We start from the raw sequence: 25494 nt of genomic DNA on the forward strand, positions 1-25494 counted from the left end.
ATTCAGTATTACATTATATTATTAGTTTCAGGTGTACTGCATTTTGGTTAGACATTTATGATTTACAGAATGATCCCCCTGATTAGTCTAGTACCCGCCTGCCACTATGATTATTACAATAGTATTGACGATATTCCCTATGCTCTACTTCACATCCCTGTGACTATTTTTTAACTGAAAATTTGTACTTCTTAATTCCTTCACTTTTTTCACCCAGCCACCTAACCCCCCACCCATCTGGTAATCACCAACTTGTTCTCTGCATCTATGAGTCTTTTTGTTTTGTTCGTTCATTTATTTTGATCCTTAGATTCTACATATGAGTGAAATCATATGGTATTTGTCTCTATCTGACTTACTTCACTCAGTGTAATACCCTCTAGGTCCATCTATGTTGCTGCAAATGGTAAGATTTCAATTTTTTATGGCTGAATGATATTCCATGATATATATGTACCACAACTTCTTTATCCAATTGTCTATTGATGGGCAGTTAGGTAGTGTCCATATCTTGGGTATTGTAAATACTGCTGCATTGAACATAGGGGTGCATACATCTTTGTGAATTGGTGTTTTGGTTTTCTTTGGATAAATACCCAGAAGTGCAGTTGCTGAGTCATAAGGTCGTTCTGTTTTTAATTTTTTTTGAGGAACCTCCTGTTTCCATAATGGCTGTACCAATTTGAAGTCCCATCAACAGTAAATGAGAGTTCTCATTTCTCTACATTCTTGCCAACACTTGTTTTTGATTTATTGATGATAGTCATTCTGACAAGTGTGAGGTGATATCTTATTGTGGTTTTAATTTGCATTTCTCTGATGATTAGCGACATTGAGCAACTTTCCATATGTGTGTTGGCCATCTGTGAGTCCTCTTTGGAGAAATGCCTTTTCAGGTCCTCTGCCCATTTTTTAATTGAATTGTTTTTTTTGCGTGTGGTTTTTTTTGGTTTTTTTTTTTGTTGTTTTTTGGTGTTGAGTTGTATGAGTTATTTCTAAATTTTGGATATTAACCCCTTATCAGGTGTATCATAGGCAAATATCTTCTCCCATTCAGTAGGTCATCTTTTTGTTTTGTTGATGGTTTCCTTTGCTGTTCAGAAACTTTTTAGTTTGATGTAGTTCCATTCGTTTATATTTTTGTTTCCCTTGCCTGAGAAGATATCAGAAAAAATAATTACTAGGAGCAATGTCAGGAGAGTTTACTGCCTATGTTTTCTTCTAGGAGTTTTATGTTGAGTTTGAGGAACTCTGATTCCCTTTAATGGGAAATGGTATTTATTCAGTTACCTGTTTGAAATTTAGTTTCCAATTTTTAATAATTGTATACAATGCTGTTGTGAATATCATTGTATCCAAGTTTTTACGTGCACCTTATTCTCTTTAAAATAAAATTTTACAAGTTGAATTTGGAGTTAAAAGAATGCACTTTTTAAAGCTTTTAAATTTCTATTAAGTTTGTTTGGAAAGTTCATATTGTTTACTTCAACTATATACCTCTTCTTTCTTTTATTCTTTAGTCTTTAAAGCACTACTTTTAGAAGCAAACACTAACTGCTCGATATTTTCATTGAAGTCTTTTTCACTGGTCTTAAAGCCTCTGCCTAATGGAAGTTTACCTTGACACTGATAGTGATATTTGACCAAGTGCAACTTGAAATTTCTTCTGGCTTTGAGTGATAATAACTGTAGGTGCAGAGGGCAGCAGAGTTAAGCCTTATGTTTAAATATAGTAAGACAAAATGTTCTCTAAGAATCCATCAAAAAATGAAGTGGGGTGTACTGTTTAGATAATATTGTACTAAAAATGTTGTGTAAGAAAAATCAGAATCTTATGTTAGCCTTCTTCACTTTAGCTTTTCATTCTACTTATAAGTCAGCATGGAAAAACTGGAAGTAGAAATGTCTTAGTGCCAGAGAAACCCAAAGGGAAAAAGCTTTGTGTGTTTGGGAATGCCCTCTTGTAGTATACTCTAATGTTGGTAAACTAGAAATCCTAAGAGATTATAAGAGTTACTGGGCCCACATATACAGGCAGGCTAGTAACACTTTTTTTTTTTTAATCTCATGAATATAGCTTTCCTGATACTAAAATCCTTAAGTAGAAAACTTGTTACATATTGCATGTTTGGATTTGATGTTTGCCTGACTTTTGGCTTTTTATTTCTCTTTTAGAAATGACTGCTGTCCACGCAGGCAACATAAACTTCAAATGGGACCCCAAAAGTCTAGAGATCAGGACTCTGGCAGTTGAAAGACTGTTGGAACCCCTTGTTACACAGGTAAGAATTTGCAAACAAATACATAGTTGTTATAACAGGTTCCATAGCAGTTGATCTGGGTAACAAACACAGAACAAGATTATTTAGTTAAAGGCCTAATTCGAGTGGTTGAATATAGGTTCCACTATTAATTATTGATGTATGGGTTCATTTAACCGTTTAGAAACAACCGTTCTTTTTGAGTCTTATTGACAGTTATAGGGGATAATGGTATATAGTGCAGCTTTCCAAATGTTTGCACTTTATAAACATTTTCTTGGCATCACTTTTCTTGGAAGGTGTATCCAAGACAGATGGGATATGGAGCCTTGACTGTTGAGTCTCTTCACCCTGTTTAACACACCTTTCACTGTCTTAACTTCAGGGTGGAGATTTGGATGTTCTGTTACAAATACAAATATCACAGTATGATGACATTAACTGTTAGCAACTAGCTATGCACTTTCAGTGTTTTGGCACAATTTACATGGTTGTGTCTGAAAGAGAGAAAATGAAATTTAGTGGCATGTACTCTCTTTAAAATTGCATTCCAACTGATAAACTAGTATTTTATATACACACAAACATATCTATATAGAAAATTAAAAAAAATATATAGAAGAGTGTGGTGTAGGACTCAGGAATATATACTTTTGTGTAGCTCATCTACTATAACTCTCAGGTCTTTTGTATGGCAAATTATGCTAATAAATTTTTAGTCATCTTCAATCTACAAGATCATCTGGTAGTATATGTATTTGTGATAGTTATTGTTCTGTTACTTAAAACACCATCACAGTAGGCTACTTCAGGCAGTCCTTTCTTTCTTTCTTAAGGGCCTTTACTATTTGCTGAGATTTGTGTGAATAAACTGTGAAAAGATTTCAGAAGTAAGCCATCTTAAAAACATTTTGCACAGGTTGCAAATAGGAGGAAAATGTGACCCTCCAGCTAAAGCTAAGTTCATTGTTGACCTCTTTTTGGATTTTGATGACATATAGTAGAGATGTATGTCTAACTTGTTTCTAATCAGTTTTTAATTTATAAAACAGAACTAAAAGCCTAGTGGTCATGTTTGAAGAATTATTATATTTCTTACACATTGAGATAGCTAAGTTATTTTGGAAACTAAATAGAGTATCTTTGCTGTATATCTTCAGTGTGGAGAAAGTTGTATGTTATTTGTTAATCCTTGGTAGAATCTCGTAGACGTAATGTTTCATTTTGTAATCAATAATTCTTGCTATCTTTAAAGATGTTAGTATTTCTGTTTCATTTTAATTAACTCAGTTTAATTTTTAAAAATGAAACTTTTAGGTTACAACTCTGGTAAATACCAATAGTAAGGGGCCCTCTAATAAGAAGAGAGGTCGTTCTAAGAAGGCCCATGTTTTGGCTGCATCTGTTGAACAAGCAACTGAGAATTTCTTGGAGAAAGGGGATAAAATTGCAAAGGAGAGTCAGTTTCTCAAGGAGGAGCTTGTGGCTGCTGTAGAAGATGTTCGAAAACAAGGTAGGTCAATATTGCTTTTTCTATGTAGAGAAGCAGGGCTTTCTAGAAAATCCGTGAAGATAACTTTTTGTGGTCAGTATTCTTATTCTTAAGCTTGACAGTTGCTCGATAACTAATAATATTCAGTTATTGGAGATGTATTAAGTTGTACTGGCTTAAATTTTAATCAGGAGCGATAGTTACAAAGGAACATATTTTTTGGAGAATCCGAATCCACTTCTCATAGATGTTCTAAGTAAAATTGAGTCTCAGAAGTGTTGTTTACACAATTCGATAGAAAAATCAATGCGGCAGACGTTTATCTTTCATTCTATGTAATACCTTTTTTGAGTTCATGCTGAAGATATAAGGATGATAAAATGGAAAAATGTTCAGCAGTTCTGAAAATACCACAGAAATTGCCCCATTTTGTCAGACTGCTATGCTAAATCATCCATGCATATTTGTGCTGGTGTGAATTTGAAATAAATTGAAGATGGGCTTAAAAGAATCATCTTTGAGAAACTCAGAATGAATAAAAAGTTATAAATTATGACCCACAGCTTACCAATAGTTACTATTAGAAAAACTGTCATCACTATGATGCTACAAGTATAAGAGGACTTTAAATGTGGAAGATTAACTTCTTGAAACTTAGTTTTGTGTTAAACTTCTGGTCCAGCAAGAGGACTTCAACAAAGACATAGCTTTCTATAGAGTTGTTGGATATCGAGTATGGTGAACTGACCCCGATTCTGTGCAGATACTTTACTGGCCTTATGGGAGAACCTCAGTGGATGACCTCTGATGGCTGACAGCAAGCAATGTGCATAGTCCATTGGAGTCTTAAGTCAAATTCGTTTCTGTAACAGTACCCAAAAAGGGGCAGTGAATTAAATGGAGATGCTATCTTCAGTGGTTCTGAATTAATGAACTAAAAACCTTGAATGGTAAATATTTTTCTTAGTTTTTAGGCTGAAGATAAATATTTCTTGCACTGCAAATGAGATTATTTAAAGTCCATAATTCTAGCTGGGTGGGTGTATTAATTTTCTAAGGCTACTATAACATCAGTTACCGTAAACTTGGTGTCTTAGAATAACAGAAATTTATTCTCTAATGTATCTGGAGGCCAGATATCTGAAATCAAGGTGTCAAGGTTGATTCTTTTTTGTTTTGTAGGCTCAGAGGAAGAATCTGTTCCATGCTCTCTCTCAGCTTCTGTTGGTTGTTGCGTCTTTGGTGTTCCTTGGCTTGTAGACACATTACTCTAACCTCTGCCCTGTTGTTGCATGGCATTCTCCCTATATGTCTTTGTATGCAAAGTTCCCTTTGATAAGGGTATCAGTCATTCAGTCATTGATTTTGGGTGCATGCTTAATTCATTATCACCTCATCTAAGATCCTATTTCCAAATAAGGCCATATTTGCAGCTTCTGGGTAGACATGAAATTTTTTGGGGCACTATTCAACCCAGTAGAGTGGGTTTTGAATTAATTTATTTTAAAGCAGTTTAATTGTCCACTTCAAGACAATTTTTGAGCTTCCTGTTGAGAAAATCAGGATAGCTGTTATTTCATTGTCTACTGTGTGAAAGTTTAATTCCCCAGAACTTTCTTGCCTTTTGCAAAGAAACTCAATAATATTAACAGATGAATTTGGCCAAAGTGTTCCTTGAGTCTAATGACTAAGACATTTATTTTCAAAATACATTTAATTGTTTATTTAATTAACTTTTTATTTCACTCTATATATGTTCTTTGTTTTAGAAGTTTCTCTGTTGGAAATCTGTAGCAGTTATGGTAACAATACAGGCATCCACCCCACCCCCCCATTTTGAATGCATATCCAAATTTGTTTTCTTATTATTTTTGTTTATATCTGATAAAATCTTTTATGTGCCTCTCAATCATAACTACTTGTCTGTCCTAATCCAACTTTGCACTTATTTATGATCATGATCTATTCACCATAATTTGCCGCCTTCTTGGAAAAAAGCTAAAACAAAAATATAACTGCCTCCTATCGTCATTACTGCATCAGATATGAAAAGCTCAAGTGCCTTGCTTTTTTCTGTTGGTTTACTTTTTTATTTGGAGTGTCTTAACAAAATGGTGAAGAAACCTCTTCTATAATATATAGAACAAGATATGTGTTATGAAGATGGTTAAGCATAGATTTTTTAATCAACTAAGCCTTGTTGGTTATGTTGTTGTAGCCGTTTACTCATCATTTGAAACCTTGTAGTGGTGTTAATATGTCTGCAGATTCTTTGACACCTCTTCCTTAAAAAAGTGGAGCTTAACTTTGAGCCTCTTGAATATGTGTTGGACATAGAGACTCTTGCTTCTATAAAGAATAGAATGTGGTGGAAATGATACTGTCTACTTTTGAAGCAAAGTCTTAAAAGGAGGATAGTATTCTCCTGGCTCTTTCATGGATTGTTTACTCTGGGGGAAGGTGGCTGCTATGTTGTCAGGACACCCAAGAGGGCCTATGGAGAGGAACTGAGGTCTGCCAGCAGCCATTACCAGTTTGCCAAGCATGTTATTAGGCAGCCTCAGAAGCACATCCTAGGGCTTCAGTCAAGTTTCAGATGATGGCAAATCCATCCAACCCCAAATTCCTAAGCCACAGAAAACTTGAGGAGATAATGTTTATTTTAAGCTACCAACTTTTGGGGTAATTTATTAAGCTGCAAAAGATAATTAATGCAGACACCTTTCCCAGACTTGGCTTTAGTGGTCCTGAGTCCTTAGGCAAAATTGAACTTAACTGCTCTCAATTTAATTGGTATATAAAACATAGCGTAATTATGATTTACCTAAAGCTCTGTAGCAAATTGAAGTAGATTTAGAATTCTTTGCATTTCAAGTCTATTGCTTATCCACTGGAATACTTAATTGCTAAAGGATGTATAAGATTTCTTTGTTCTGAATCAATGTGGACTACTTTTGTCTAGTTACAAGTTGGCAAATTTGTTTGTAAAAGGCCAGGTAGGAAATATTTTAGACCTTAGTGGCATTAAGGTGTCTTGACTGTCTTCAGTTCTGCAGTTGTGTTGGGAAAGCAGCTTTAAAAATATATAAACAAACGGCATGACTGTGTTTCAGTAAAACTTATTTACAACAATGGATTGTCTAGATTTAACCCATAGGCTATTGTTAACTGACCTCTGATCTAGGGTTTTCCCTGACTACTAAAGATATGAGCTTATTGTTTTCAAAAAAAGTATTTATGTATTTATTTATAACAAACACCATAAATTAGACCTTTATCTTAGAGTTTGTACAAGCCTATACTTTCTGTGCAATCATAATTAATAACCAGAGTTGAATGTACACATTTTTTAGCATAACTTAATTTCCTTTTTGTATTTGCCCCAGCTTACATGAATAATAAACATAAATATTTGTGAGTACACCAAAACCTTATCATTAACACTGTCTGTGGGTAAAAGATTCACATAAATGCAGAGTCACTTTACCTCAAGGCCAGTGAAATGTCCAAGTGGGCTTCCTGTGGTGGGCTTTACCTCAAGGCCAGTGAAATGCCCAAGTGGGCTTCCAGTTATCAATTGCATTGTATCCAAATCCCTGTGATCTAGGGGTTTCATTGTACTGACAATTAGCCCAAACTAATTGTTATAACTACTTTATATGGGCTGAGGCGTAGATGTGCCTCATAGATGTGCTAGTTTCTCTTTCTGGGACCTTGCCCACCCCCACATTCCTCCCTGATTAAATCATTCTTACTTTATACTTTTTTCCCTAGCTCTTATCACAGTGGTAATTAATTTGTTGTCTTTATGCTCCAGCAGGGCATGTTCTGTGCTAGTCTGGTGATCATTGTCTGTGGTTCCTATCACATACTTATTGAAGAATATAGTCCTTGTTTTAGGAAGAAACACTTGTTTTAGGAAGATAATTGACTATATTCACCAATAAGTATGTGAGGAAAGGCTCTTGTCTCAAAAATTAAATGTTTTCCTGTCCAGTGCCAAATGTAAATATAGGGTAGGGGTGGAGAATCTTACCTTTTAAAAAAATTGAGATATAATTCACATGACAAAATTGACCCTTTAAAAGTATATAATTCAGTGGTTTTTAGTATATTTACACTTTTGCAGCTATCACCATGATCTAATTCCAGAACATTTTCATCACCCCCAAAAGAAATCTCATACCCATTAGTAGTCATTCCTCATTCATATGTATTTGAACAATGCCTAGAAAGGAGTATCATTGTAATTTTATGAATTCTTGAATAGGGCTCTGATGAGAAAAAGAGGGCCCTTAGCTGGGTATAGGAGACATTCAAGCAACAGAGATGGGAAGGCTTAAATGAAATTTGTTTGAAAAAGGAGAGACATTGGAAAAAGAGAACCAGTGATGGTAAGTTGGAAGAAGAGTAATAAGGAGAATAGCTTCTACCAGAATAGGGATTTTTACAATTCACAGTTGAATCTCAAAGGCCAAGATCAGAGACTTGTAGCTACATCAGTACCTTCTTCTCTGCAGTAGCTCACAGGTATATCTGGGTGGATGAAGCAGGGTGGGGAGAAGGCCCAAAGAAGCCGAGATGTACACCTTTATGTATTCCTGCACTGTTTCTAATGACATTCTGCTCAGTGAAGGGGCTAAATAGATGATTGGTACACTGGGCAACGATGGATTTCTTGGAGAAAAGCTTGTGTCAGAGAAACCAGAATGAGGAAAGGGCTGGGTGACCATGTGTGGACTCTGATGAAGAGAGACTGTCTTCTAGCAGGCAGGAGACTGTTTTTCCTATTTTGTCCCAGAGCTTATAATCAGACACATGGGCATGAAAAGCAAATTAATAGCATGAGTGACATGTAGGAATGGAATGGGAAGGTAAGTAAGGGATTGTAAAAGCTTTCTGAAGGTGCACTGGATCTTGAAAGGAGGAAGAAAGGATGGGAAAAAGTCATCTAGGTAAGAAAAATAGCAGGTATAAGAAGTACGTGGGGAACAGTGAGTGCCCAGACTGGATAGGGGTGCTGAGAGAAGAGATTGGAGTTAGATATTAGAGGGTGGTTTGAAATGGCAGGTAAAGAAGAGAAGACCAGGGAAATAATACAGAATCGGAGAATTCTGTCATTGGACTAGGTTTCACAGGTTCAGATTCCCATATACTCGAATGTATCTTGTGACGCAGGACTTGCTACCCATTGAAGCAGCTTTTTCTAGCATTGCTTTGTGTTTATTTTTAAAGCCTTTTTTCTTAAATTGAACTGAAATATGTCTCCTTAACTTCCTGTTTTAAGAATTCTGCCATCTGGGCAACACAGAATATGAGGAAAAGTGTTTTGGGGAGATTAGTTTTTCAGCTGTGTTCAGGAAGAGTTAAAGGGGTTGGGGGAGAGCCTGGAGGCAGAACCAACAGACAGGAGAGATGAGGCTAAGAAGGGGGAGATGGAGCTATTAAGAAAAGGGAGGATTGGTCAGTTGTCAGGCAGGTTAACTGCCAGCTTGGTCTGTACAAATGGCTAATCTTTATAGATAAAGCTAAGGGAAAAATTGTTATTTACTTATCCGTGACTTGTGTTATTTAGGGGATGTGTTGAGGCAGTGTGCGCTTCTGAAACTCCTGGTATATTACCTAAAGTTAGCATATTTTCCTCAGAGCCATTAAGATTCTGCTAGGCCAGTTTTCAGTTACGTTAAAAAAAATTCTATTACAGTATTTGCTCTAATGTTTATTGACAGTAATAAAAAGTCAACTAACTGCTTATTTATGTTTCTTGATTCACAGGAAGTTACAATAGTACAGAGTGGTTCAGTGTACCCTTTACTCAGTTTCTCCTAATAGCTTGTCTTTTGACCCTCTTAACCAGGTGACTTGCATAGTAAAAGTTTTAAATATTGATGGAACTCCAATTTATTAACCGCCGCCCCCCCCCGCCCCCGCGTTTATGGATTGTGCTTTTGGTGTCATGTCTAAGAATTCTTCACCAAGCTTTAGCTTATGAAGATTTTCTCCAGTTTTCTTTTAAAAGTTTTATAGTTTTACATTTTACATTTAAATCTTTGACTCATTTTGAGTTAATTTTTGTGTAACGTGAGGTTTAGGTAAGTTCACATTTTCCCCCTCAGTGGCCATCCAGTTGCTCCAGTACCATTGTTGAAAAGACTATGTGGGATTATTTCTGGGTTCCCTATTTTGTTTCATTGATCTATGTATCTATTCTGCCAGTACCACACAGCCTGTATTGCTATAGCTGTGTATGAGTCTTCAAATTGGATAGAGTAATTCCACCTACTTTATTTTTTTTCTAAATTGTTTTAGCTATTCTAGTTTTTTTGCTTTTCCATATGAATTTTAGATAATCTTGTCTGTATCTATGAAAAACTGAGATTTTGATAGGAATTACATTAAACTTGTAATCAGATTGGGGGAGAATTGACATTTTTACTATATTGTATCTTTCAATCCATGAATAAAATACATTTCCATCTGTTTAGATCTTTTTTGATTTCTTTCAGCAGTGTTTAACATAGTTTTCTATGTTTTCTTACATTTACACTAATTCATTTTTTGAACCATTGTACATAGTATTTTATATTTAGGTTTATATTCCCTTTCAAGTCCTTGGCCACAGGCATATACATTTTACCATAGTTGTAGTTCTAGCTTTGATATCATATTATTATTATTATTTATTTAACTCTAATTTCAGGCATTTTTAAATGATTTAGTATAACCTTGGTTTATAATCTTTAAAAATTATACTTTCTATTGCATTATTTCTCTATTATTGGACGTTAAGGTTGTTTTTATGTTTTTGATATAAATACTAATGATGTAGTGAGTGAAAACCACGTACATATACTGTTTTCCTTTTAAAAATGTCCTTAAGGTACATTTCCAGGACTAGAAATATGGAGGCACAAATTTTTTTTTTACAACTTAAATATATTAACAGCAAAGTGCACAAATCAGTGTATAGTTTGAAGTTTTACATACATGTCTACCTTTATAACTACCATTCAGAAAGTTTCTTCAGGAACTTTTAAAATGTATTAGTAAGTTGTTCTCTAGCAGAGTTCTTCAGTTTGCTAATGTTCGTATAACCTCACCAATTACAAGTTACAGAAATTCAGCTCAAACTTGTTTAAGCAAAAAGGGAATTTATGAGCCTTTGTAACTGGCAATTCCAGGAGTATAGTAAGTCCTCACTTAAATGTCATCCACAGATTCTTGGAAACTGACTTTAAATGGAAATGACATATAGCAAGATCAGTTTTACTATAGGCTAATTGATATAAACAAGAGTTAAGTTCCTGCGGCATATTTCTGGTCACAAAAACATCATTAAACTTCTAAATAAAGACCCCAAACACCTCTAATATTAAACATTAAAATGTGAGCTATACACATGTTTACGAAAGATTAATAAAAACAAGATAATTGTTTTCTAACTCTTTTATTCCAATTCAGGGTCGTGGGTGGTTGGAGCCTATCCAGGCAGGTCAGGGTTCAAGGCAGGAGCCAGTCCTGGGCAGGTTTCACCCTCAATCAGGACAATGTAGATATGCTAATTCATCTCATTTGTATGTTGTTAGGATATGGGAGGAAACTAAAGTACCCAGAGAAAACCTATGCTGACATGGGGAAAATGTGCATATTCCACATAGCAGTGGCCCTGGCTGAAAATTGATTTTTTTTTTCCATTAACATTATGTATTGAAAAAACATTGAATGAAATGATGTTTTTCGAGAACTGTAGATCCTGAGTTTAGGCATGGCTAGATGTGACTGACTCCAAGGATATGAGGCTTTCTTCATCATCTGTCTCCATGTATTTCAGTTTACTTCTATTTTCATAGGTACACAAAATGCCCACCTTAAGTTTGAGGTGGTCATCTTAGTTTTGTCATCCAAGCAGAAAAAGAACTTCAGTATTTATTTCTTAGCCAAAGAGGGGACTGATTAGCTTTGCTTTGGTTACGCTCAGAGCTGAACCAGTTTGTATTGCCAGGGGAGACCTATTAATTAGCCAGCCTAGGTCACATGTTTACCCTAGCACACAAGGAATGGTGGAGAGTTCTCTGAAAGAACAGGAGATAAAATGATGTTGAATAGAAACAAATTGTCCTTTCCAAATAATGGGATGGTCTAATAAAATTTTTTTGCTATCTTTATAGGTGTAAAATGCTCCTTTCAAAAAAATTTTTTGCATTATTTGGAGCTAATTGATGCTGTTTCTTCATGTTTATTAATATATCTGGAACATTATGGTGCTTGTGAGAGCCCTTTGGGCAGTGATACGTGTCTATAAACAGTAGTGCTCTTGTTGAAGCCCTGTTATTTTTATATTGATTAGAATTCTACCAGATTTTCAAAAACTGAGACAAGGCTTATTGAGTTGGAGGTGCTAATCTTTTATTTTCCCATTACTAATCAGTCTGTTGATATTGCAGAGGTAGAATAACTTGGAGTTGAAAATTGAGACGACTGCATGTGTCTGTAATGATTTTAATGGTGGGACCAGATTTATGGTAGTCCTGGAAAAGGTGGTAGAATTCTGTTGAATAGAGCAAGGACTATAGCTAAAGCCAGTGACTTTTACTGCCTACCAGATCATTTGTCTTAATTTTTCTTCATGATTGCCATACCACACTAGTCAGTCACCTCTTATTTTTGTGCTACTATTCACGTGGTGGACAACATGAAAATATCTGGATAATTCACTGCAGCCTCTTCTGCAGTATTGAAAAAACATTTAACAGTGACACCTACATGTAACTCCTTTCTAAATGGCTAGAAGATGAAAATAGAGTAAATTCTTTTTCCAGTAAATATCCTTGTTCAATAAATAGAAAGCAATTGTTGGCTTAATTGTTGGCTTGTAGTTTCCCCCGCTTCATGTCTATTTATGTTTAGGCACTATTTGTCTTAAGACTTTTTTGAAGGCTTTCTTTTCAAGTTCTGGTGTTTGGATAATTATTTCATTTCAGGTATACTTTGATTATAGTGCAAGTGCTCTGTTCTTGAGTAGAAGTAGCATTTCAACTTCTTGAGAGCAGTCAGTGTTGTTCAGTACTAAGTCTCAATTGTTCTAAGAACCACTTTTTATGTAGAGAGTGTCTTGTTACTTTTAGAGCAAGAAAGCAGTATTTATTGGTCTACTAAAACAATAGAGTTAAAACTATTGAGTTTGCTAGCATCTGTGTGATCTTAGCAGCTATAGTTGATTGGTGAGCTTGCTCTCTAACATTTTGTTGCACAGATAACTTCTCAGCTTTTTACATCCTGAAAATATTGAATTACCGTTAACATTTAACATTACCCAGATAAACTGAGTCTCTTAGGACATTGTCAGAAAGAAGAAATAGGCAATGAGGGTTTTTAATTGATATTAAGAGAGATACTTTCATATATCTCAGTAATTGTGTAGTGAAATTGAGGACATAGATGCCATCTTCCTTGGTACAGCTTGAATGATTTGTATAGGGGGAAGAAAAACATGGAGTGGTGTGTATGTGTATGTATATTTTTTCATTATGAATCTTGGCAAGGCAATTTTAAGGACAATTATGTATTTTATTCCTGACAAAAGGATGGATATTGAGCACAAGCTGTTGGGCTCTTGAGATAATTTTCTTCCTAGCAACTGACTAAAGTCAGATTGAAGGAGGTGATAATTAGTCTCCTGTCAGGTGAGGATGTTCACAGCTTCAGACTGACGTACCCATATCTCATATAGGCAGCATGGAATGTAAATGTATAAAGGCAGATGTGGGGCAGTGAGCAAGGCAGGTGTGATCAGGACAAAGTAACTGTCAGTGATTGTTTTGAATAGGGTTTGAGAGGTAGACAGGAGACAGAGTGGAGTCTGGGTTTGCTAAGTTTACGATGTGAAGACTTGAAACAAATCTTTGGGAAGCTTTGTGTGGGTGAGATAAACATTTTAATTTGATCTTGTTAGTTTGGTTTTTAGCTATCAGGTTGGGATCATGAGCTTGATCTTGTATATGGGTTCTTTAATTTTTCACAGGGGAAAAATGACAAGTATTCCAACCCTGGAACATTGAGTATGGGTTTCAAAAAGTGTTAATAATGCTCTGAAAGAGCAACGGCAGAGAAACATTAAACATTTTGAAAAAGTTTAAAGTTAAGTTAATTAGGATTTCAGATTAGTGTAATCACTTTCTTCATTAAACCTAACAAGAAATCAGCTGATCTTTTTTATACTCATGCTTTGAGTTCTGGCTTTTCATTTGTCATCTTGCCTTTTTTTCCCCTTGCCATCTTGGTATATTTTTCATCCCTTTTTCTCTTATTTTTGTAGACGTCTCTTTTCATGTGATCTTGATGGCTGGGTCTGTTGTTAGAAGAGCTCCCACTCCAATTCCTACCCTTCATGTATTCCTGAAGGCTGATTAATTTAAAACTGGTTCATATTGACTCCCTTTCTTCCACTCTTATTATTTAATCCATTTTCTCTTATTCTTCATTTAACTTGAGCAGAAAAAGCAAAATATAAATCTAAAAAGTCATTAACTAGTTGTCATTTGGGTGTTTTATTTCTTAAAGTTGCCCATCTGACTTAAACTGTAAGTCTCTAGGGTGGAGGCTATATTTTCTGTGACTTAGGATGTTTAAAAGATGCTGTCTGTTTCTGGTTCGCTACTCTTATGTGAGCATATGCTGCTTTGGAGACTTGGGTTCTGGTTTAGCCAGCTTGGAAATGAGGAAAGGAAAATGAACTTATTAAATTCTAATGTTTTCTGTGATTTTGAAATTGCTCCTCTTTTTTCTTGTCTATCTTGTTAAACTCACAAAAATAAATAACAGCAGGATAATACTACTTTTAAGTTACAGTAGATAATATTATTGTCTTAGTATATTTGTCTGGTGTAGCCGAGGGAGTTATCTCAGGTATTATAATTTTGACTTTGACATGACTTCAACCATGATGTTGCAGTAACATGGTTTCTACTAGTTAATTTCTTTAAAAAGTGATTCCAAGTTGAAATGCATATTATGCATTTATTTGAATGTAATCAGGAAGTAAGTGCCTCTCTTTAGAGTGTTTCTGTGTAGCAGCAGGGTACACTTGAATTAGTAAGGAAAATGAGAACATGAATATGTGTGGTACTCTTAACTTTTTTTTAAGTCAGTCCATTCTGTTGACTGGAAAAAGTAGAAATTTCAAAGCTCTGTTCCTTACTCCCAGGGAGTGGGGAAGGATTTAGGTTGAGAGTTTTTCTAGGTGTGCTGTGAATGGATTCTGATGGGCTTATTGTATTTAGATAACATGATATTAAATGTTTATTTCCTGGGTTGTTTTTCCAAAGAGAAGCATTTTTTATGGGTTAAAAATGGCACCCCAGGAAAGTTCTCTTAAAGCATCTGTCAAGAATTCTTCAAATCATTGTCAATTTTTCTGTAATTGTGGAGAATTTTGCCAAATGTTCCCCAATGATGAATGGAAAGGTGAAAGTGGAGAGGATTCAGTGTTTTATTCAGGTTGATTCTCATGTCACAGGACAAGTAGATTATGCCAGATATATACCACCATTTGGTTCCTTTCCATAGGACTGTGTTATGAAATCTGTTATTCTTTGCAACTGTATTGCCAATTTATCTTCATCGACAAGTGTGGGAAATGTCTTATTACCAGATCATGGAATATGAATTAAAAATATTTGTGGTAGGGCAAGGGGAAAGGAGTGGGAGCAGCTTGGGAAATGGGTATTAATTCTTGATTATCTTGACGTTAGCAAATGATTTTGTGAAGACTTGATCCTGTCATTGTATTATTTTATCATTGTATTATTTTACATTATTTTATGTATTATTTTATTATTTTATCATTCCACCAAAGGTTGGTGGAATGATAAATAAGAATAGTTATGTCACTTTTTGGTGAGATCCCTTAATCAGATGTATTTAAGAGAATTTGGTATAAAGTACACTTATCAGTGGAGATAAAGCACTAAAAAAAGTAACTTTCAAGAATCAGGAATGCCATGATAGGGAACTTTAAGGTATTCAAAATCCAGGACTAGATGTTTATTTTCTACTGTGTAAAAAAGATTCCAAGCTGTTAAATATGGGGGTGGGGTGATAGAGATGGTGGTTATAATAGATTAACCTGTGATGTTGGTTGCTTGCTCTTTTTTTTCCCCGCCTTTCCTCTGGCTACTCCTTGGGTAGAATTGAAAATTTTTTAAAACAAAAGTTAATTTTCTTCAGTAAACATGTTTTTGATAGTAAGAGCAAAAGAAGAAAATTAAAATCAGCTATAATTTTGTTACACAGAGATGAAACCAATGGTTAACATTTTGGTCTAGACTTTCAGTTTTCTATGAATATACTCAAGTGGGTAGAAATATGTTTTGCTCCATTTTGTCATTTTTTCACTTAATGGATCCTGAACATTTTTCATTATCATTATTTTCCTACAATGTAATTTTTAATGGCTGGATAATATTCTCTATAGGGTAATATAACTTATGGACGTTATTTTGAACCAGAAAATCAACGAACTCTCTAATGTTATGGCCAGAATTTTATTCAGTTTTCAAAAATTTAGAGAGTATGGTGAAATAAAACAGTTTTTATTTTGAAGACTAAAGCTCTCACTGGTAAGTGTAGTATGAAATAGAAGAAAAAATTTTTAGATATCTAAAATCATTTTGCGATAAAGAGATCAAAGTGACTTGATCAAGAGCATCTGGGAAATCAGTGGGAGAGTAGAGAATCACAATTACACTTATGGCCATGAAGGTGATCCTGATACGAATAATTTCAACATGTTTCAGATGATAAATGTCTTTAACTCTCCTAGAAGCTTCTGTCATTTTGACACAGGACTGTTTTTGCTGGTCTTCATAAGCACATTCAGGTAGATGTCTTAAAATATCTTTCTCTGTTGGATTTGGCAGTTGATAACAAACAATATGCTCTCATAAAATGTTCTATTAAGGGGGGGAGGTAGATGGGGCAAAAGCAGGTCAAATATGTGGTGACAGAAAGAACTCTAACTATGGGAGGTGAATACACAATGCAGTGTATGTGTATATATATATATATGTATGTATGTGTGTGTGTGTGTGTGTGTGTGTGTGTGTGTGTGTGTATATGCCTTACTGTTAAATTGTACACCTAAAACCTACTGGATTTCATTAACCATTGTCACCATAAAAAAATAAATAAATAGGGGTGGCTCCATAGGGTAATGGTTAGCATGTCTGCTTTACATGCAGAAGGTCCTGGGTTCCTGCCCCAGGTGGAGCTCCAGGTAAGCCAGGTCCACAGTGTGCGCCGCGAGGGCATGCCGGGAGACGCCCTGCCTTCTGAGACCTAGTTCTTAAAAAAGGGAGATGGCAAGGCATCATCCATAGGTCAGGGGTGGAAGTGGGGCGGGGGTGGAGGGGAATTAAAGAGGAGGAAAAAAATAAATAAAATGTTCTGTTAAGAAATACCTACTTAAGTTCTGTATAATGGTTGAACTATTCCTTCAGCAACTAAACAAAAAATAATGACAATGAGATTGGGATTGCACATGGCCCCCTTCTTTTACCTTTTCGCTTATCCATATTTTGGATAACCTTCTTAAGACAGCTGATTTCACAAAGCTTTTATATTTCATAAGATTTGTTAATTTTACTTTTTCTTTTTGCAACGATACTAATAGCCATGATTTTTTTATACCTTAGAAAAAAATTTTATATGTTGACTTTTTCTTGAGTGCTTTAGATTATTCTCTTTTAGGAAACTCTTGAGTTTTATGGATCACAGACATGAATTAAAGATATTTTACATTTTTTTGAGCAAAAACTTTTTTTAAAAAAGTATAGACATTATCGAAAATTAAAAAAGCACCTTGTGATATACCACCTCTGTTAGTATTTTTGTGTTTATTGGTGTGGGATAGTCTCCCCATCCCACTTCCATGATGTATACATATTGTGATCTCCATTCTCATTGTACGGTATAAATTGTTCTATATCTGCTATTTAAAGTGGAAATTTAAAACCTTTCCATTAATAAAGATACCTGGAGTGGGTAGATTTTGTAATTTATGGAAAATAACCCACATTCCTCTGCTGGACTGTCAAAGTTATCTTTTTTGGACCTAAAGATGGAAAGGTTCTGGCCAAGGAACATATTAGAAGTATCCTTAGTATTAGGGAAGATGTAACTTTGCTCTATTGAGTCTCCTTGGACAACTTCTGAAGGTTGTAGAGATATTTCTATAGCTGGGTATCTGAGGACCTGGGACCCTCTGCTGTGGCATTGTGATTGAGAGCTGTTCTTGTAGTATGACATGGGCTTTTGGGTATGTAAAGTTGTAAATGGAATAGGTGAGGGAGATGACAAGTTCCTCAAAACAGGGAGATACCTCAGGTTGGCATAAGTCCTTTAAAGACACAAACAGCAGATGGAAAAAAAAAAGTAAGGCCCCAGCAAGGAGAACTAAGTCAAGCTTTGTTTGTAGCTATTACCACAAAAGGACCAGTTTTTATTACTTTCTGCACTATGCGACTGGGGTAAAGGAGGCTTCCTCTTTACTGCTTCAACATTACAAATTAAAAGACAATTTTTCCTCCACCCTTTAGGAAACTTGCTAGCATGACTTTATTTCTAAAAATGGAAGAAACAGTTGGTGTGTGAGCAGTGACCATGTTCTGAATAAATTTAAGGACTGGAGAAAGTAGATGGTGAAGTGGAAGGGGCATGGAAATATTTGTTGAACTTTGCATTTATTACTTCATTTAATTTTTAAAACAACCCAGTGAGATGAGAGATGAATGGTATTCTGATTTTATGGAAGAGAAGACAGGTAGAGATAAAGCAGCCCAAGGTTGCACAGCTGCCAGATAACAAAGTTGGGATTCAGAGCCAGTTCCAATACCTTGTTTTACATCAGTGTTCTGGGAGAATAGTGTACAGCTGACCCTTGAACAATGCGGGAGTTAGGAGCACTAACCCCCACACAGTCAAATCCATATGTAAGGTTTGATTCCCGCAAAACTTAGTTGTACTTTGGTATCAGTCGGGGATCGGTTCCAGGATCCCTGCACAGATAACAAAATCTGAGGATGCTCAAATCCCTTATATAAAATGGCAAAGATCAATGCATACAGTCGGCCTTCTGCATCTGTGGATTGAAAACAATACAGCTATTTATTGGAAAAAATCTTCATTTAAGTGGGCCTGTGCCCACTTATTATGTGCCCACTCATTAACATTACTTTGTAACATTCCTTGTTTTAAAAGAGCAACATAATAGAATATCTCATGTTTCCCAGGCTCATCTTAAAAAAAAAGCCAAGACTTCTTTTTTATTTTTACTGTTTGTCTCACATACATATCCACACAGTTTTCAAGCCTGTCCTTTCTCAATAACTTTATAAAAAGTTGGATCGCTTTGAAGGGAATTTACTCAAGATATTTGATGCTTCAGAAAGGTCTTGATCTTGTCCTGATCTAATGTAGAACTATGGTTTTTGGGGGGTTTACTTCCTTTACAATTGCCCTTTGTCCTTGTTTTGAACTCCAGAGAAGCTTAACTTTTATCCCTATCTTAGTTAGGGGAGAATGCCAGGGATGGGCATGTTGACAGATCTGATTTCATGGCAGATAGAATATTGGTAGTGGGTTCTCAAGTTTCATCTCCTTTATATCTTAGTTAATACCAGATGTAGTCTGGTTGACTGGAAAATGTTGAGACAAGGCCAGAAGATACTGTTATATTCTCAGCCTTTACTACTACTAACCATGTGACCTTGGACAGCTTGCCTGTCTGCCTCAGTTTTCCCAGTATGCCTTTTTGTATGAGGAAAGAGTACTTTTGATAACTCTTACAAGTATGCTTTAAACTAATTGACAGTTAGATTTTAATGAATTCTTAATTTTTTGTATGTATATTTTTAGTTTCTTAAACATCTCAAGTCAGTCTTAGTTTATGTTGCTTTTACAGAAATGACCAGAGAGTTTGAGGCCTTTGTTTTTAGCTAGTGGCTTTATTTACATATTTCTTCATAATTTTGTGAGTAGAGAAAAATTTGAATGCTTTAATCCATCATACAGTATGTTTCTAATAGATGGTTTTCTTTACTAATACCATATGCTAGCCATTGAATTTAAGGATTTGCCATTATTATGGCTGTGAGCTAAAAGAGGTTAGAATGGATGTAAATGTATTTCATTTATTTTGCCTTTTCCTTTCAGTTCCATTTATTTGTTGTCACTTGGCCTGATTATTTTGGAACGATATCATGTTAGCTATCAAAGGCATGAGACTGTTGAAGAGGAACCTGGATGGGAGTTGGTGAAAAATGGGGGATTAATACAGTGAGGTTAAGTGATTAAAATTGAATTTAAAATTATCTGCAAGACTTTTCACTTGTCCATTTGTATGTAAGCGAATCACTGAAGAGTTTTGATTTAGATGGACTAGTTTTAAAACACTACTTTAAATTCATTCTTTTTGACCTAATCTGGGCCTTTACCTCTGCTGAACATTTGCTTTCATCTCCACAGCAATCCTGGGAGGTAGATACAGACAATCCTCACTTTGCATGGTTCCAGTATGCACAAATACCACATTTTGTTTATCCATTCATTAATTGGGAAATATTTGTGTTGTTTCCACATTTCAGCTATCTTGAATAGTGCTGCTGTGAACATTCATGTATAAGTTTTTGTGTAGACACATGTTTCCAGTTCACTTTGAGTATATTCCTAGGGGTGGAATCGCTGAGTAATATGGTAACTCTACATTTAACCTTTTGAGGAACCCGCAGCAAGACGGTTTTCCTAAGTGGCTGCACCATTTTACATTCCCACTCACGGAAATGTAAGTTGCCAATTTTCCACATCTCGCCAACATTTGTTATTCTGTCTTTTTAATTATAGCCATCCTATTGGATACGAAGTGATATTTTATTTTGATATGCACTGCCCTTATGGCTATTGAGGTTGAGCATTTTTTTCATGTGCTTATTAGCCGTTTATCTTCCTTGGAAAGAGGTGTATATATTTGCTTTGCCTATTTTAAATTGGATTATATTTTTATTGTCGAGTTGTAAGAGTTCTTTATAAATTGTGGATACCAGATCCTTATCACTTTCTTGATAGTGTCCTTTGAAGCATAAAAATTTAAAATTTTGAAGATGTCTAATCTATTTTGTTCTTCTGTCGCTTGTGCTTTTGGCGTCATAGGAAACCAATCATTGCCTAATCAGAGGTCACGAAGACTTACATCAGTGTTTATTTCTAAGTGTTATATAATTGTAGCTCTTACATTTAGGCTTTTTGACCTTTTTTGAAAGTATATGGTGTGAGGTAGGGGTTCCGCTTCTTTCTTTTGCATGAAGATATCCAGTTGTCCTAGCACTGTTGTTAAAAAGACTGTTTTCCCTCTATTGAACGGTCTTGACAGCCTTGTTGAAAACTGAGTGTATTTCTGGATTCTCAGTTTTATTCCATTGATCTGTATATATGGATTTAATTTTGTTCACCAGTTTTCTCTTGGAAATTCCCATCTTCTCTGTTTGACAGTTCATAATCTTGGCTCTTTGTCATAGACTTCCTTCTCATTCCTGAATCCAATCTCAAGGGCTCCAGCTTTTTTTTGTTGTTTGTTTTTAAACTTCCCCTATTTATGTTCACTCATACAGTGCTCTGGCCTCTCTTCTACATCTCAGGACAACCCTAACTTGAAACCTTTAATCTTTGATGCTTTCATTTCCCTCATTCTTCATAATCAAAGGTTATATTATTTGACCCCTGCCTTTATAATTTATTACTCTTCTTTCCTGGGCGCTCACTGTCGCTTTCTTGCCCATCTCTCTGGTCGAGTTTATTGTATGTACTTTTGTTAGGTTAATCTGTGACTGACTTTGACTTTTTACTCTTCAGCTCAAGGATTCTTCTTTGTACTCTGTCCATGGCCTTTCCATCCCCAACTTCTGCTTCTTCTATACACATCTCTCTCCTACCAGTTGGCTAAAGAACTCAGCCCCCAGATATGCCTTCTTTTTGTATACCTCAGTTTGATAAGTGGTTATAAGAACATAAGCATCGGCACTACAAATTCTGGCTCTACCATTTACTATTAGGAAATTGTGATTAAGTTAGTTAACCTGGTGAAGGATTTTTTCATTTGTAAAGAAGGACTAATACCACCTATTTTGTAGGTGATTGATAGGATTAAATAAAATATGATAGTGCCATAGAGTGGACATTTATTAAATGTTGTAATCTGTGTTGCTGTTCCTTTTGTTGGGGTGCTAACCCTATTCTACTGCTGAAAGTCGTTTCTATCTTTCAAGGGTAGAGTCCATTTCATAGTGCTATGTCTTTCATTAAACTGTGGCTGGCATTTCACTTTCCCCCAAACTGGTCCTTAGTTCTTCCTCATTTGAAATCCTATGGTACTTTTTGTCTTTCTTACAGTTTGTTTGTTAAAATGCCACATGATTTCTGTATGATCACATCCTCTTTTCTGGATTATAAACCATTTGAAAGCAGGCATAGTCTTGTTCAGCTTTGTATCCCTGGCAGTGGATTACTTGTTTGTATAGTAAGCTCTCAACAAATAGGTAAGATTCTATTTATTGTATAAGGCCAGTATCTCTTGTTTAATATCTCTTGTAATATTAACATTGTTTAAGGCAAATATCTTTTTCTGCAAGGCTTTTAAGACAACTTCTTCCATGAGTAAATAGCTTTTCCTATTATCTTCCCTTAGTACCTTGTCCACAGGACTATTGTAATTCTGATTGCATTGTAATCCTCCCTAATTTGCAAGCCCTTTGAGTACGGATGCCTTGTCCTAATTAGCTTTTAATTGTTTGCTTGTCTGTCTTCCCCCCTCTATAGACCTCCATGAGGACACCAACTGATTTCTTGAGTACTATGTCACTGGCACCTAATATGGTTTTTGATGTATAGTGGGTGCTCACTATTTGTTAAATAGATAAGTAAATAAGCTCTTTCTTTTTAAGTACCATAAAATTGTTGTGTATCCACATAATGATTGCCACATATCCGTATCTTCCTATGTCTGTAACTTACATTGAGGAAAACTTTTAACTATGAAATTCTTCATTGCGAGTTATTTCTGACTTTACAAATACGCTTGTCTTTGTTATTAGTATATATGGTGCTTCCAAGCCAAATTAATATATGAATCTTAGGGTGAATTTAACTAGATACTTATTGTTGAGCATTTGAACTGTTGACAGTGTTTTACTATGAGGAAAATGAATGAGTCTGACTGAATGATGTCTTTTCACATACCAGTGAGTCTCTTTTAGAGCTGTACACATAAGATAGTCGGGATGGTTGATGAACTGTGGTGGTCCTACACAATGGTTCCTGTATTTCTGTGTTATTCTGTGGATGTGAGGATAGATTGCATTAGATCCATTTTTTCTCCCACTCAAATCTTGGATTTATTTTCATTAGGATACATATAATGTTCCTTTTGGGGAAAGTGTATTATTAGATCAATGGAAAGAAGTATTTTTAAGGATCTCGATATATAGTGCCAAATCCAGATATTGTGCTTTTACCAGCAACATATGAGGGTGCTTTTCTTAGTAACAGCTATAACACAATAAAAGAAAAAAACAAAAATAAAAACACTTAAACTAAATTCCATGCATAAAATATACAAAGTTTGAACTATTTTTATTTTTTAAATGTAGAGCAGCTATTTGACTCATTCCTCCTATTTGTTTCTTTTCTGTGAAACAGGTGATTTGATGAAGAGTGCTGCGGGAGAGTTTGCGGATGATCCCTGCTCTTCTGTGAAGCGTGGCAACATGGTTCGGGCAGCTCGAGCTTTGCTCTCTGCTGTTACCCGGTTGCTTATTTTGGCCGACATGGCAGATGTCTACAAATTACTTGTTCAGCTGAAAGTTGTAAGTATAGGCCTATGTCTGTAATTTATACTCTGTATCACAGTGAGATTACTACTGTCCAAACTTAGTCAGCATTCGTTAGGATTTGGTTTGGTTTTGAATTTGGTTCACCTAACTGGACCAAGAATGTTTTTGTTTAATTTCCACTTCTCTATTCCAAGTTTACCATCATACTGGCTCTGCTGTGAGCCATTGTTGGCTTGGTTCTCATGAAGAACTTGTAACAAATGTATTGTTTTGTCTCCTTCCTTTGTTGCAGTAGTGATTAAACATTTCCTTATATTAGAGTTCCTGAGTTTTGAGAAACCAAGATATATTAAATTGTGTCCTTTTATACAGAAGTCAGTAATGTCATCCTTTGCAGTAGCAGCCGCTCAAATGTTTGAGGGCCTTATAAACTTAAGAGAGTTTGGATTGCTATCATAGTAGTTATTAAAAGGAATTAAAAATTCTTGACCACCTTTATATACAGATTTATATTGTTTAGAATTTTTCTTTTCGGGGGATATGCTTAATAGGTTGAAGATGGTATCTTGAAACTGAGGAATGCTGGCACTGAACAAGACTTAGGAATACAGTATAAAGCCCTGAAACCTGAAGTGGATAAGCTGAACATTATGGCAGCCAAAAGACAACAGGTACAGTCATGATTTGTTTATATTATTATCTAGTGTTTATATTATTTATATAAGTTGTTTACATTATTACCTAGTGGGAAAAATCCACTTTGTCAGAGTTTTCTGAGGGTACCAATACCTCCTTCTGCCAATATAGTTCCATTAAAACATTTAATTTACAAAGTATCCTTTCAATATTATGTTTTCAATAAAGCTATAATTAAGTTACATTCATGTTATGCTCCTATTGTAAATCCTGTAAAAATTTTAGTTTAGCTTGGCAATTAGTGATAGTATAGGAGAGGTGATAGGCCTTTGTTAGGTTCATTCAAGGATTATTAACGTGAGTTCATGACGGAGTTTAATTCAGATCTTTAAAAACCTTAAACCAGTTAAACCATATTGGAATTACTTCTATATCAGAAAGTATCTCTTCCTTTCCCCTATATTTTGTTACTTTTTAAGTATATTTTACATCCATGGGTTCGGAATCAGTGGAAGAGGAGGGCCAAATGTAGTTATATGTAGATTTTCAACTGGAGCCATGGGTTGACACTCCTAACCCCTGCATTGTTCAAGAGTCAACTATATTTCTTATTAATCACTATTAGTAGTTTTCCATGGTGTTATGAGTTTGTGTTATATGGCATGTGGATCAGTATTATTTCCAAGCTTTGCTAGCCTTTTGACATTTTTTTGCTGTTGGGGTGCTTTAAGATCTTCCCTGTGTTCTTCCTATTGGATGATGTGTGTTAGATGTGTGTTCTGTATCGGGGATGCATATATCACCACTTAGCTTCTTATAACTTTCATAGTCCTGATCAAGCTTTTAATTCTTATTTTTAAAGAAGCCCTGAAAATGTGAATTCTTATTGTTAGCCAATACCTATATCAGTTAGGATATTTTACAATGCGGTTCACAGAAAACCCAGCTCCAAAACTGCTTGAACAATGAGGAGTTTATTTTCTCACTAATTAGAAGTCTGAGTTATGTTTTCTGACTTCAGAGTTGTTAAATTTATAAGGCTTTACAATATCATCAAGGATCCAGGTTCTTGACATTTTCCAGCACTCTACCAACTTCAGTGTGCCTGGCACTGGTTGGCTGCAGAAGCCCTAGGCTTGACATTTGCACAAATCAATATGTAGGGGAAAAAAAGGATTGTCTTTATAAGCAAACGATGCAGAAGCCCCTAACAGATTTGACCTAAATC

The 25494-nt window shown here is 35.3% G+C and overlaps 1 protein-coding gene across 4 annotated transcripts in view; it reads left to right on the forward strand.

Annotated features, from left to right (window-relative positions):
• CTNNA1 (catenin alpha 1) overlaps nucleotides 1-25494 on the forward strand; it is a 150681-nt gene that overhangs the window by 23561 nt on the left and 101626 nt on the right. For all 4 annotated transcript variants that reach the window (XM_039836216.1, XM_039836214.1, XM_039836217.1 and 1 more), the window contains exons 2-5: nucleotides 2176-2282; nucleotides 3579-3774; nucleotides 23497-23663; nucleotides 24182-24301. In XM_039836216.1, the coding sequence (XP_039692150.1) occupies nucleotides 2178-2282; nucleotides 3579-3774; nucleotides 23497-23663; nucleotides 24182-24301 (588 nt within the window). In that variant the 5' untranslated portion in view covers nucleotides 2176-2177. The remainder of the gene's footprint in view (nucleotides 1-2175; nucleotides 2283-3578; nucleotides 3775-23496; nucleotides 23664-24181; nucleotides 24302-25494) is intronic.

Source organism: Pteropus medius, unplaced genomic scaffold (genome assembly GCF_902729225.1).
Source record: "Pteropus medius unplaced genomic scaffold, Ma_sr-lr_union100, whole genome shotgun sequence".
Classification (NCBI taxonomy): domain Eukaryota; kingdom Metazoa; phylum Chordata; class Mammalia; order Chiroptera; family Pteropodidae; genus Pteropus; species Pteropus medius.